Raw genomic sequence first — 13,091 nt, 5'->3', positions numbered from 1 at the left:
ACCAATGTTTTCTAATTTTAATTATTTAATTTGTGACGCTGACTTGACTGCCGGTTATTGGAGGGAAACGATTTCCTCAACATCAATGCCATAGTAAAACGCTGTTTTTGGATATAAATATGAACTTGATAGAACTAAAAATGCATGCATTGTCTAACATAATGTCCTAGGAGTGTCCTCTGATGGAGATTGTAAAAGGTTAGTGCATCATTTTAGCTGGTTTTATGGTTTTGGTGACCCTGTCTTTGACTTGACAAAACATTACACACAACTCTTGTAAATGTACTGTCCTAACATACTCTAAATTTATGCTTTCGCCGTAAAACCTTTTTGAAATCGTAAAACGTGGTTAGATTAAGGAGATGTTTATCTTTCAAATGGTGTAAAATAGTTGTATTTTTGAAAAATTTGAATTTTGACATTTATTTGGATTCAAATTTGCCGCTCTTGAAATGCACCTGCTGTTGATGGAGTGCACCACGGGTGGCACGCTAGCGTCCCACCTAGCCCATAGAGGCTAAAATAAATTTTTATGCCATTTTTCTCGTAGAAAAGCGATAATATTCCGACCGGGAATCTCATTTTCGGCAAACAGAGGAAAAAATCACAAAGACGGGGGCGGTCAGGTCACGCGCCTAAGCCCAGAGTCCCTTGATCGGCCACTTGAGAAAGGCGATAATGTGTTTCAGCCTGGGGCTGGGATGACGACATTCAGGTTTTTCCCGGGCTCTGAGCGCCTATGGACGACGTAGGAAATGTCACGTTAGAGCAGAGATCCTTAGTAAAAGATAGAGATGGTAAAGAAGTTCCAGAAATGGTCAGACAGGCCACTTCCTGTAAAGGAATCTCTCAGGTTTTGACCTGCCATTTGAGTTCTATTATACTCACAGACACCATTCAAACAGTTTTAGAAACTTTAGGGTGTTTTCTATCCATATATAATAAGTATATGCATATTATAGTTACTGGGTAGGATTAGTAACCAGATTAAATCGGGTACGTTTTTTATCCAGCAGTGAAAATACTGCCCCCTAGCCATAAGAGGTTAAATAGTCAGCATCCTGCGTTCCCCATGCAAGATTAAAATCTCCAGTGATCAACACCTCTGGGGTAGTAAACATGGCAATTAAATCAGTGAGTTCGTTTAACCTGTTTAGGATAGGGGGCAGTATTGACACGGCTGGATAAAAAACGTACCCGATTTAATCTGGTTACCACTCCTACCCAGTAACGAGAATATGCATATACTTATTACATATGGATAGATAACACCCTAAAGTTTCTAAAACTGTTTGAATGGTGTCTGTGAGTATAACAGAACTCATTTGGCAGGCAAAAACCTGACAAGGTTTCAGGCAGGAAGTGGCCTGTCTGACAAGGTGTCGTTCTTCTTGTCTCTGTTTATTGAAGTGTGAGGATCTTAGCTGTCCCGTGACACTTCCTACGGCTGCCAAAGGGTCTCAGAAGGCGGCAAAAAGCTGAATCGTGGCTTTGCAGGCACTGGCTGAAACAAAGTAGCGCGGTTGGGTAGTGGCTGGTTACAGTACTGTGAGACTCAGGCGCGTGCCCGCGTCGGCCGAAAGCTTTGTTTACTTTCCTCAGTTTAGCTAAATGAACATTCCCGGTCGGAATATTATCGCTTTTTTACGAGAAAAATGGCATAAAAATGGATTTTAAACAGCGGTTGACATGCCTCGAAGTACGGTAATGGAATATTTAGATTTTTTTTGTCACGAATTGCGCCATGCACGCGACCCTGAATTACCATTTCAGATAGTGTCTGGGACGCACGAACAAAACGCCGCTATTCGGATATAACGATGGATTATTTTGGACCAAACCAACATTTGTTATTGAAGTAGCAGTCCTGGGAGTGCATTCTGACGAAGACAACAAAAGGTAATCAAACTTTTATAATAGTAAATATGATTATGGTGAGTGCTAAACTTGCCGGGTGTCTAAATAGCTAGCCCGTGATGCCTGGGCTATGTACTTAGAATATTGCAAAATGTGCTTTCACCAAAAAGCTATTTTAAAATCGGACATATCGAGTGCATAGAGGAGGTCTGTATCTATAATTCTTAAAATAATTGTTATGCTTTTTGTGAACGTTTATCGTGAGTAATTTAGTAAAATGTTAGCGAATTCCTCCGGAAGTTTGCGGGGGGTATGCTAGTTCTGAACGTCACATGCTAATGTAAAAAGCTGGTTTTTGATATAAATATGAACTTGATTGAACAAAACATGCATGTATTGTATAACATAATGTCCTAGGGTTGTCATCTGATGAAGATCATCAAAGGTTAGTACTGCATTTAGCTGTCTTCTGGGTTCATGTGACATTATATGCTAGCTTGAAAAATGGGTGTCTGATTATTTCTGGCTTGGTACTCTGCTGACATAATCTAATGTTTTGCTTTCGTTGTAAAGCCTTTTTGAAATCGGACAGTGTGGTTAGATTAACGAGAGTCTTGTCTTTAAATAGCTGTAAAATAGTCATATGTTTGAGAAATTGAAGTAATAGGATTTTTAAGGTTTTGAAAATCGCGCCACAGGCTTCAAGTGGCTGTTACGTAGGTGGGACGAATTCGTCCCGCCTAGCCCATAGAGGTTAAGTACACATTTCTTGGCAGAGGGTGGAGGTTAGATTCCTATAACTGTTATTTTTGAGTTTGAACCCAACTGAAAACTTAAACCCAGCACTTTAAATTGTATAGGACTGGATGTAGCCTTTAACAGAGATGCAGAAAGAAGATTATTTGTGTAAATAGCAACACCACCACCTTCGCCTTTCCTATCAGCACCATAGCAACCTCATAGTCCAGAGTTTTATCAGTTAACCTGTTGGGGCTAGGGGGCAGTAATATCACGGATGGATAAAAAAACGTACCCGATTAAATCTGGTTACTAATCCTACCCAGTAACTAGAATATGCATATACTTATTATATATGGATAGAAAACACCCTAAAGTTTCTAAAACTGTTTGAATGGTGTCTGTGAGTATAACAGAACTCATTTGGCAGGCAAAACCCTGAGACATTTTCTGACAGGAAGTGGATACCTGATGTGTTGAATTACCTTTAAGCCTATGCCATTGAAACACACAGGGGTTGATTAATATTTTGGCACTTCCTATTGCTTCCACTAGATGTCACCAGCCTTTACAAAGTGTTTTGAGTCTTTTACTGTGAGATCTGACCGAACAAGAGCCATGGAACGGTGATGGCCGATTAGACTCTGGCGCGCGAGTTCATGTTGGGTACCCTCGTTCCAATACGTTATAAAAGAGAATGCATTCGTCCACCTTGAATATTATTAATGTTCTGGTTAAAAAAGGCACTAATGATTTATGCTATACAACGTTTGACATGTTTGAACGAACGTAAATATATTTTTTCCCCTCGTTCATGACGAGAAGTCCGGCTGGCTTAGATCATGTGCTAACAACACGGAGCTTTTTGGATATAAATGATGAGCTTTTTTGAACAAAACTACATTCGTTATGGACCTGGGATTCCTGGAAGTGACATCTGATGAAGAGAATCAAAGGTAATGGATTATTTACATAGTATTTTCGATTTTAGATCTCTCCAACATGGCCGTTTGTTTGTATAGCAAAGCATATTTTTCTGGGCGCAGTGCTCAGATTATTGCAAAGTGTGATTTCCCAGTAAGGTTATTTTTAAATCTGGCAAGTTGATTGCGTTCAAGAGATGTAAATCTATAATTCTTTAAATGACAATATAATATTTTACCAATGTTTTCTAATTTTAATTATTTAATTTGTGGTGCTGACTTGACTGCCGGTTATTGGAGGGAAACGATTTCCTCAACATCAATGCCATAGTAAAACGCTGTTTTTGGATATAAATATGAACTTGATAGAACTAAAAATGCATGCATTGTCTAACATAATGTCCTAGGAGTGTCATCTGGTGGAGATTGTAAAAGGTTAGTGCATCATTTTAGCTGGTTTTATGGTTTTGGTGACCCTGTCTTTGAATTGACAAAACATTACACACAGCTATTGTCAATGTACTCTCCCAACATAATCTAACTTTATGCTTTCGCCGTAAAACCTTTTTGAAATCGTAAAACGTGGTTAGATTAAGGAGATGTTTATCTTTCAAAGGGTGTAAAATAGTTGTATGTTTGAAAAATTTGAATTTTGACATTTATTTGGTTTCAAATTTGCCGCTCTTGAAATGCACCTGCTGTTGATAGGGTGCACCACGGGTGGCACGCTAGCGTCCCACATAGCCCCAAGAAGTTAACCAGGTTTCAGATAAAATAAAGGGTCTGCCTGAGAGGCCCAGATCTTGACATTATCCATTTTAGGTAATAAACTACGAATGTTAAGATGTAAAAATGATTCAACCTTTTCTGAATGTAAAGTTTTAGAGTTTCAATATAAATCAGATTACTTTGAGGTTATACCAATTAGGAAAATTAAACAAAGTAGGAATAGCAATGACATTTCTCCAGTTAGCACCGTTAGGCATTTCACCACTTTCAGATACAACATGTTGAACTCTCACAGTGACCAAAGAGGACATGGTAAAAACTGACTTGCATGTAATGCTAACATTATCCTCACATCAATTTAGTTGACCAAGAACCACAGACCCCGGTGAAGCAGAACCAACCTTAGACCCCGGCGATGCCATCACAACGTTGGCCGATACGGAAGGAACCTCCGGCGCTCCATGAAAGATAGTGCTGGAACATCAGGCTCCAGAGCTGCAAAGCTATTCGATGTTGGCAGCTCATTCATGAATCCTGTCTCTGCAGAGGGCTCAGAATCTGGCGGACTCTGCCCTCATCTTCCACGATGAACAGCAACGTGTCCCCCTGTCTGGCCATCCAGGTCCAGAAGAGGATCATCCCGCGATTCAGCAACAAAGGTCCAGCCGACTCTATTTTCTTCATCGGTGAGCGATCACTTCTGAGCAGTGGCCAGTCCACCAAAGATAACCTGCCTGAAGGTGAGATTCCCATCAGTCCAGCGCGATGCATTGCCCTCGGAGTGGAGGAAAACGAGAAAATTGCAGGTCTTGGCTTTCCCAGTAGTCTGTGCAAATCAGCTATTTGTATGCCCAGCATAGCGACTTCTTCTCTGTAGCCCTCCGCGAGCAGGCAATTGTCGCACTGAAAGTCAAGGTGTTCGACTTCATCCCGGAACAGGGCGAAGTATATATTACTCCTGCAGCGATGATAGCGCAACGAGTCCTTCATTATTGCACCCTCATTATCGCACCCTCCTGACTCCCCCAACATGGAGTTAGGAGGGTGGGAGTCGCTGGGAGTCATGAAGCAGGTGCAGTTGGTGAGTATAATAATAAAGAACATAGAGCGATACAAAACAAGTGAAGCGTCTGCACATGAACACAGAACCAATATATATATATATTACACCTACAGGGGGTATATCGTTAATGTAATGAAGTTACTGTATGTTGATTTGGTTGTTCGTTTTTGGTTGTGGTAGAGCTCATTTCTGCCATTACTGGACGAAGCGGATATGTTCTCAGTCAAGGAAAAGACTACAGTGCAGAAACAGGAAGAGTGGCTTTGCTGGCATATGCATTAAAAAAGTGAGTTTTCCCCACCAAGGTTTACATTTACATGCTAAAATCGCCACTGCCTTATACCATGAAACAATACTCACGCCTACTCTCGTAGATGGCCCTGGACTTCTCATAGAGGTCGTATGGGTCGGGCTTGTTGAGGTCGAAGCCCTCTGTAGAGTCGGGGACTGAGGTGCTGTGCTGTGGCTGGGTAGGGAAGGGCATGCCTGTGGGAAGCACTGGGGCTGACAGGCTGGTCTGGGGACTACCATGGGGGTCCCACTGCTCTGGTAGCTGAATGCACAGCAGCAGAAAGAGAGAAAGGGATGGGAAGGAAGAGAGCAAGAGAGAGAAGGGTGAGGGAGCAGGGAGAGTAAAGTGAGACGTATGATTTATGAATTACATTAATTTAATACAGTCAGGTTTACTTAATTGTTTATACATTTGCATCTTAAAGCTGAAATGCAGTATACAGACTACTCAAATCAATAGGGGATTCAATTCAGAGGTGTTTTTCATTCATGACTACATGGAACTCTATTCCACATCAAGTAACTGATGCAAGCAGTAAAATTAGACAAAAAAAACAGGGAAAAACACACCTTATGGAACAGCAGGGACTGTGAAGCAACACAAACATTGGCATAGACACATGCATACACACACGATAACATACGCACTATACATACAAACCCCATAGAAAAAACCCTGGAAGCAGAGGGGGGGCTATCCCTCCAAGCCCCACATAACAGAGCGTCACTCTTGCCCCAGTTCACCTTAGCTGAAGAAGCTCCTTCGTACACCTTCAGACTAGTCTTAAGTGCCTACATATCCTGCCCATCCCTGACCATCACAGAAACGTCATCTGCATACACCGACATCGCTATGCCTGTCAACAGACCCATGCCTGTCCAACACACTCCGTGCAGTCTCCTGAGTAGCAGGCCCCAAAAAGGCTCAATGGCTAGTGTATATAACTGCCCTGATAGAGAGCATCCTTGTCTAATTTCCCCACCTCACCCAGACTGGCCTACTGAGCCCCCCTCCCACCTTGACCATACATGACACCCCAGCATACAACATCTTCACACAGGCCAAAAACCTTTCCCCAAACCCCAAAACAGACATCACATTAAACAGATACTCATGCTCCACTCCATCAAAAGCCTTCTCTTGGTCAAAAGAGACCAGTCCAAAGTTCACATTTGAAACTCTCGACAAGTCCAACATGTCCCTGATTAAGAACAAGCTGTCCGTGATGGAGCATCCTGGGATACAATATGTCTGGTCCTTGTGTACTACAGAGTCCAGATGGAACTTCAACCTGTTAGCGACAACCTTGGCAAATATCTTGTAGTTTGCACAAAGCAATGACACAGGCCTCCAGCTCCTAAGTTCACACAAGTCCCCTTTCTTGTGTAGGAGAGTCAGATCTGTACGACGACAGTTCATCGGCAACTTTCCTATCTCGACACACTCACGCAACATACAAAAGAAGTCCAGTGCAATTATTCCCCAGAAATATTTAATAAAACTCCACTGGGAGTCCATCGACCCTCGGTGCCCGGCCGGGGGACATCTGGATTACGGCCTATGCCAGTTAATGGGACAACAGGAGAATGTCAATATCATCTTTCTGTGCCAGAGAGAGCTTAGGGAGGTCTGCAAACAAAACCTGAGCACAAATAGGATCACACAGTTCTGCCCTATACAATTCGGTATAAAACTCCACAGTCCACTCCCGCATCTCCTCCACCACAGAGGTCACCCGCACATCCGACAGCCGTAGACAATGCATACCCTTGGCTTCACCGCTCTGTCTTTCCAAACCAGAGGAGGAGGAGCAGGGAGCAACCATCTCCTTGAGCATGGAGAACTAGCTCTTAAAGTGCTCCATTCGCTTTAACCTGGAAAAAACTGCCAAGGTCCCTACGTAATTAAGCTTAATTAGCATGGAGGCCTACATTGCCTTACCCCACCAGCTCTACCTCCACCACACTTATAATATGCTTGAGTTCCCCCAATACTCTCGTAACCTCTGAGGGTGAGAGAGCTGTATACTGTTGACAGAAAAGCTGAATTTGGATTTTTCCCACATCCCACCATTGACTCTGAGACTCATACTCCTCTCCTCGCTGCCCCCACCTTCCCAAAAAGTCTGGAAACCTGAACAAAAAGTGGCATCTTGAAAGAGCTTTACATTAAACATCCAATAGGATGCATAACGAGGCCCTGGTGAAATAGACAGCAGAGCCATGTTTATGTGGTGATACAAAAAACCAACCCGGGTGAATGGTAAAGCCCAACAACATATTGCTCTGATTCCTGGACATGTAGAACTGATCGAGTCAGGCTGCACTCACCCTGGCCCCAAAGACCTTCAACCATGTATACTGTCTTGTGTTGGGATGTCTAGTTCTCCAAACATCCACTCGTTCAAACTCACTAGGGTAGGGGGCACTATTTTCACCTTCGGATGAAAAGCGTGCCCAAAGTAAACTGCCTGCTACTCAGGCCTAGAAGCTAGGATATGCGTATAATTGGTAGATTTGTATAGAAAACACTCTAAAGTTTCCAAGACTGTTAAAATAATGTCTGTGAGTATAACAGAACTGATATGGCAGGCGAAAACCTGAGAAAAATCCATCCGGGAAGTGGGATTCTTTTATGTTTGTAGTTTTCCATTGACTGCCTATACAGATTCCATTGACTTACGACTCAAATTGCACTTCCTATGGCTTCCAGTAGATGTCAACAGTCTTTAGAAATTGTTTCAGACTTGTATTCTGAAAAATGAGGGAGTAAGATCACTCTGAATGAGTGGACAATGCAGTGTCCCAGAGGTTTTTCATGGTCACACGCATTTCTTGTTTTCCTTTTATATTGACGAAGCTTTTGTTCAGTTGAAATATTACACAACCTGAGGATTGATTATAAACATCATTTAACATGTTTCTACGAACTTTACTGATACTTTTCGGATTTTCCGTCTGCCTGTTGTGACTGCCTTTGAGTCTGTGGATTACTGAACAAAACCCACGAACAAAACTGAGGTTTTTGGATATAAAGAGGGACTTTATCGAACAAAACAAACATTTATTGAGTAAATGGGAGTCTTGTGAGTGCAACCATATGAAGATCATCAAAGGTAAGTGATTAATTTTATCACTATTTCTGACTTGTGTAACTCCTCTACTTGGCTGGTAACTGTTTGTAATGATTTGTCTGCTGGGCGCTGTTCTCAGATAATCGCATGGTATGCTTTCGCCGTAAAGCCTTTTTGAAATCTGACACCGTGGTTGGATTAACAAGAAGTTAATCTTTAAACCGATGTATAACACTTGTATGTTTTATGAATTTTTATGATGAGTATTTCTGTTTTTGAATTTGGCGCTCTGCAATTTCATTGGATGTTGGCCAGGTGGGATGCTACCGTCCCACACCCCCTAGAGAGGTTAACACCCCCACTGAGCCTGAATCATGCTCCTCCATCTTTCTGTATTTTGTCAAATCCATCGTACAGTTCCAGTCCCCACCGACCACCAGCGTCTCTTCAGGCGCTACCTGTGAGAGTTCCTGTCTAAGACACCCAAACAGAAGCCCACTTTCTCTCCCTGTGTTTGGTGCATACACATTTATAAGGACAAACCTCCTGTTGTTAACTTTTTAAGGTATAGGGGGCAGTATTTTCACTTTCAGATGAAAAGCGTGCCCAGAGTAAACTGCCTAATACTCGGGCCCAGAGTCAAATATATGCATATTATTAGTAGATTTGGAAAGAAAACACTCTGAAGTTTCTAAAACTGTTTGAATGATGTCTGTGAGTATAACAGAACTCATTTGGCAGGCAAAACACTCAGAAACATCAGTGTATGTGGGGTCACCTTGCACTTCCTAAAGCTTCCATTGGCTGTCAACAGCCTTTAGAAACGTGTTTCATCCTTCTCCTGTTACTGGGCAGAAAATAGGAGCTCAGTCAATGAGTGGACTGCCTGAGGACAAAGGACTTGGTTATGCGCGAGCCCACCGGCGCCGTTCCTTCTTTTTCTTCTTGAATGCATACGCTATTGTCCGGTTGGAATATTATCGCATTTATCTTTAAAAGACCCTAAGGATTGATTGTAAACAACTTTTGATATGTTTCTACGAAAGGTAATGGAACTATTTTACTTTTCGTGTCTGGATTTACGCTCGCGTGTTATGCCTTTGGATAGTGATCTGAACGCACGAACAAAACTGAGGTTTTTGGACATAAATATGGAGTATTTCGAACAAAAAGAAAATTTCTTGTGGAAGTAGGAGTCCTGGGACTGCATTCTGATGAAGTTCAGCAAAGGTAAGAGAATATTTATAATACTAATTCTGAGTTTAGTTGACCCCAGAACTTGGCGGGTATCTGTATAGCTTGCTTTGATGGCTGAGCTATGTACTCAGAATATTGAAAAATGTGCTTTCTCCGTAAACCTATTTTAAAATCTGACACAGCGGTTGCATTAACCTGTTATAGCTAGGGGGCAGTATGTTCACAGCCGGATAAAAAACATACACGATTTAATCTGATTATTACTCCTGCCCAGAAACTAGAATATGCATATAATTATTAGCTTTGGATAGAAAACACTCCAAAGTTTCAAAAACTGTTTGAATGGTGTCTGTGAGTATAACAGAACTCATTTGGCAGGCCAAAACCTGAGAAGATTCCATGCAGGAAGCGCCCTGTCTGACAATTTCTTGCCCTCCTTGATTATCTCTATCCATTACAGAGGATCTCTGCTGTTACGTCACACTTACTACGGCTCCCATGGGCTCTCATAAGGCGGCAAAAAGCTGAATCGTGGCTTTGCAGGCTCTGGTTGAAAAAAAGTAACGCGTTTGGGTAGTGGCTGGTTACAGTACTGTGAGACTCAGGCTCGTGCCCGCGTCGACAGAATGCTTTGTTTTCTTTCGTCTGTTTACCTAAAAGCAGATTCCCAGTCGGAATATTATTGCTTTTTTACGAGAAAAATGGCATAAAAATTGATTTTAAACAGCGGTTGACATGCTTCGAAGTATGGTAATGGAATATTTAGAAATCATTTGTCACGAATTGCGCCATGCTCGTGACCCTTATTTACACTTCGGATAGTGTCTTGAACGCACGAACAAAACGCCGCTATTTGGATATAACGATGGATTATTTTGGACCAAACCAACATTTGTTATTGAAGTAGCAGTCCTGGGAGTCCTTTTGACTCAATTTGGCATGAGGGTCTGCTATACACATTGATGGAAAGTGGTGTTGGGGAAAAACATACAACATAAAATCCATGTACACAAACAACAAGTGTGCAGTTAAAATGTGCAAAAAACACACACATTTCTTTCCACAGTTACGTGGGGTGAGACAGGGATGCAGCTTAAGCCCCACCCACTTCAACATATATATAAACAAATTGGCGAGGGCACTAGAACAGTCTGCAGCCCCTGGCCTCACCGTACTACAATCTGAAGTCAAAATGTCTACTGTTTGCTGACAATCTGGTGCTTCTGTACCCAACCAAGGAGGGCCTACAGCAGCACCTAGATCTTCTACACAGATTCTGTCAGACCTGGGCCCTGACAGTTCGGGTTCGTGCAGTGGGTGAGATCTTCGTGGACTATACTCAGCCTTGTCTCAGTGTAGTAAATGTGTGGTTTGCGGATATCCCTCTAGTGGTATAGGGGCTATGCTTTGGCAAAGTGGGTGAGGTCATATCCTGACTGGTTGGCCCTGTCACAGGGTATCATTGGATGGGGCCACAGTGTCTCCCGACCCCTCCTGTCTCAGCCTCCAGTATCTATGCTGCAATGGTTTGTAGTTTATCTGGTGTAATTCTCCTGTCTTATCTGGAGTCATGTGTGAATTTAAGTATGCTCCCTCTAATTCTCTCTCTCTCTCCCTCCCCACACCAGAGGACCTGAGCCCTGGGACCAAGCCTCAGGACTACCTGGCCTGATGACTCCTTGCTGTCCCCAGTCCACTTGGTCAGTTTCAACTGTTCTGCCTGCGGCTATGGAACTTTGACCTGTTCACCAGACATGCTACCTTGTCCCAGACCTGCTGCTTTCAACTCTCTCTCTCTACCGCACCTGCTGTCTCGAACTCTGAATGCTCGGCTATGAAAAGCCAACTGACATTTACTCCTGAGGTGTTGACCTGTTGCACCCTCTGTTGCACTCTCTACAACCAATGTGATTATTATTTGACCCTGCTGTTTGAAGGTGAACATGTACTGTTATAATCTCCACCTGGCACAGCCAGAAGAGGACTGGCCACCCCTCAGAGCCTGGTTCCTCTGTAGGTTTCTTCCTAGGTTCCCGCCTTTCTAGGGAGTTTTTTCTAGCCACCGTGCTTCTACATCTGCATTGCCAAATGACTAAATTGTAAATTACTTGCTGTTTGGGGTTTTAGGCTGGGTTTCTGTATAGCACTTTGTGACATTGGCTGATGTAAAAGGGCTTTATAAATACAGTTGAAGTCGGAAGTTTAAATACACTTAGGTTGGAGTCATTAAAACTTGTTTTTCAACCACTCCACAAATTTCTTGTTAACAAACTATAGTTTTGGCAAGTCGGTTAGGACATCTACTTTGTGCATGACACGAGTCATTTTTCCAAACAATTGTTTACAGACAGATTATTTCACTTATAATTCAATATCACAATTCCAGTGGGTCAGAAGTTTACATACACTTAGTTGACTGTGCCTTTAAACAGCTTGGAAAATTCCAGAAAATTATGTCATGGCTTTAGAAGCTTCTGACAGGCTAAGTGATATCATTTTAGTCAATTGGAGGTGTACCTGTGGATGTATTTCAAGGTCTACCTTCAAACTCAGTGCCTCTTTGCTTGACATGATGGGAAAATCAAAATAAATCAGCCAAGACCAAAGACAAAAAAAATGTAGACCTCCACAAGTCTGGTTCATCCTTGGGAGCAATTTCCAAATGCCTGAAGGTACTATGTTCATCTGTACAAACAATAGTACGAATGTATAAACACCATGGGACCACGCAGCCGTCATACCGCTCAGGAAAGAGACGTGTTCTGTCTCCTAGAGATTAAAGTATTTTGGTGTGAAAAGTGCAAATCAATCCCAGAACAACAGCAAATGACCTTGTGAAGATGGAAATAGGTACAAAAATAGGTACAAAAGTATATATATCCACAATGAAACGAGTCCTATATCGACATAACCTGAAAGCAACTCAGCATGGAAGAAGCCACTGCTTCAAAACCGCCATAAAAAAGACAAGCTATGGTTTGCAACTGCACATGGGGACAAAGATCGTACTTTTTGGAGAAATGTCCTCTGGTCTGATAAAACAAAAATAGAACTGTTTGGCCATAATGTCCATTGTTATGTTTGGAGGAAAAAGGGGGATACTTGCAAGCCGAAGAACACCATCCCAACAGTGAAGCACGGGGGTGACAGCATCATGTTGTGGGGTTGATTTGCTGCAGGAGGGACTGGTGCACTTCACAAAATAGATGGCTTCATGAG

At 42.4% G+C, this 13,091-nt stretch overlaps 1 protein-coding gene across 3 annotated transcripts in view; it reads right to left on the bottom strand.

The window, feature by feature from the left end:
* The window catches only part of LOC106591140 (membrane-associated guanylate kinase, WW and PDZ domain-containing protein 2), a 401,362-nt gene that overhangs the window by 59,382 nt on the left and 328,889 nt on the right, over positions 1–13,091 (bottom strand). For all 3 annotated transcript variants that reach the window (XM_082957127.1, XM_082957128.1, XM_082957129.1), the window contains exon 13: positions 5,671–5,863. In XM_082957127.1, coding sequence (XP_082813253.1) covers positions 5,671–5,863 — 193 coding nt within the window. The remainder of the gene's footprint in view (positions 1–5,670; positions 5,864–13,091) is intronic.

Source organism: Salmo salar, chromosome 10 (assembly GCF_965601325.2).
Source record: "Salmo salar chromosome 10, fSalSal1, whole genome shotgun sequence".
In the NCBI taxonomy this organism is placed as follows: Eukaryota; Metazoa; Chordata; class Actinopteri; order Salmoniformes; family Salmonidae; genus Salmo; species Salmo salar.
This window is presented reverse-complemented; position numbering and strand designations above follow the sequence as displayed.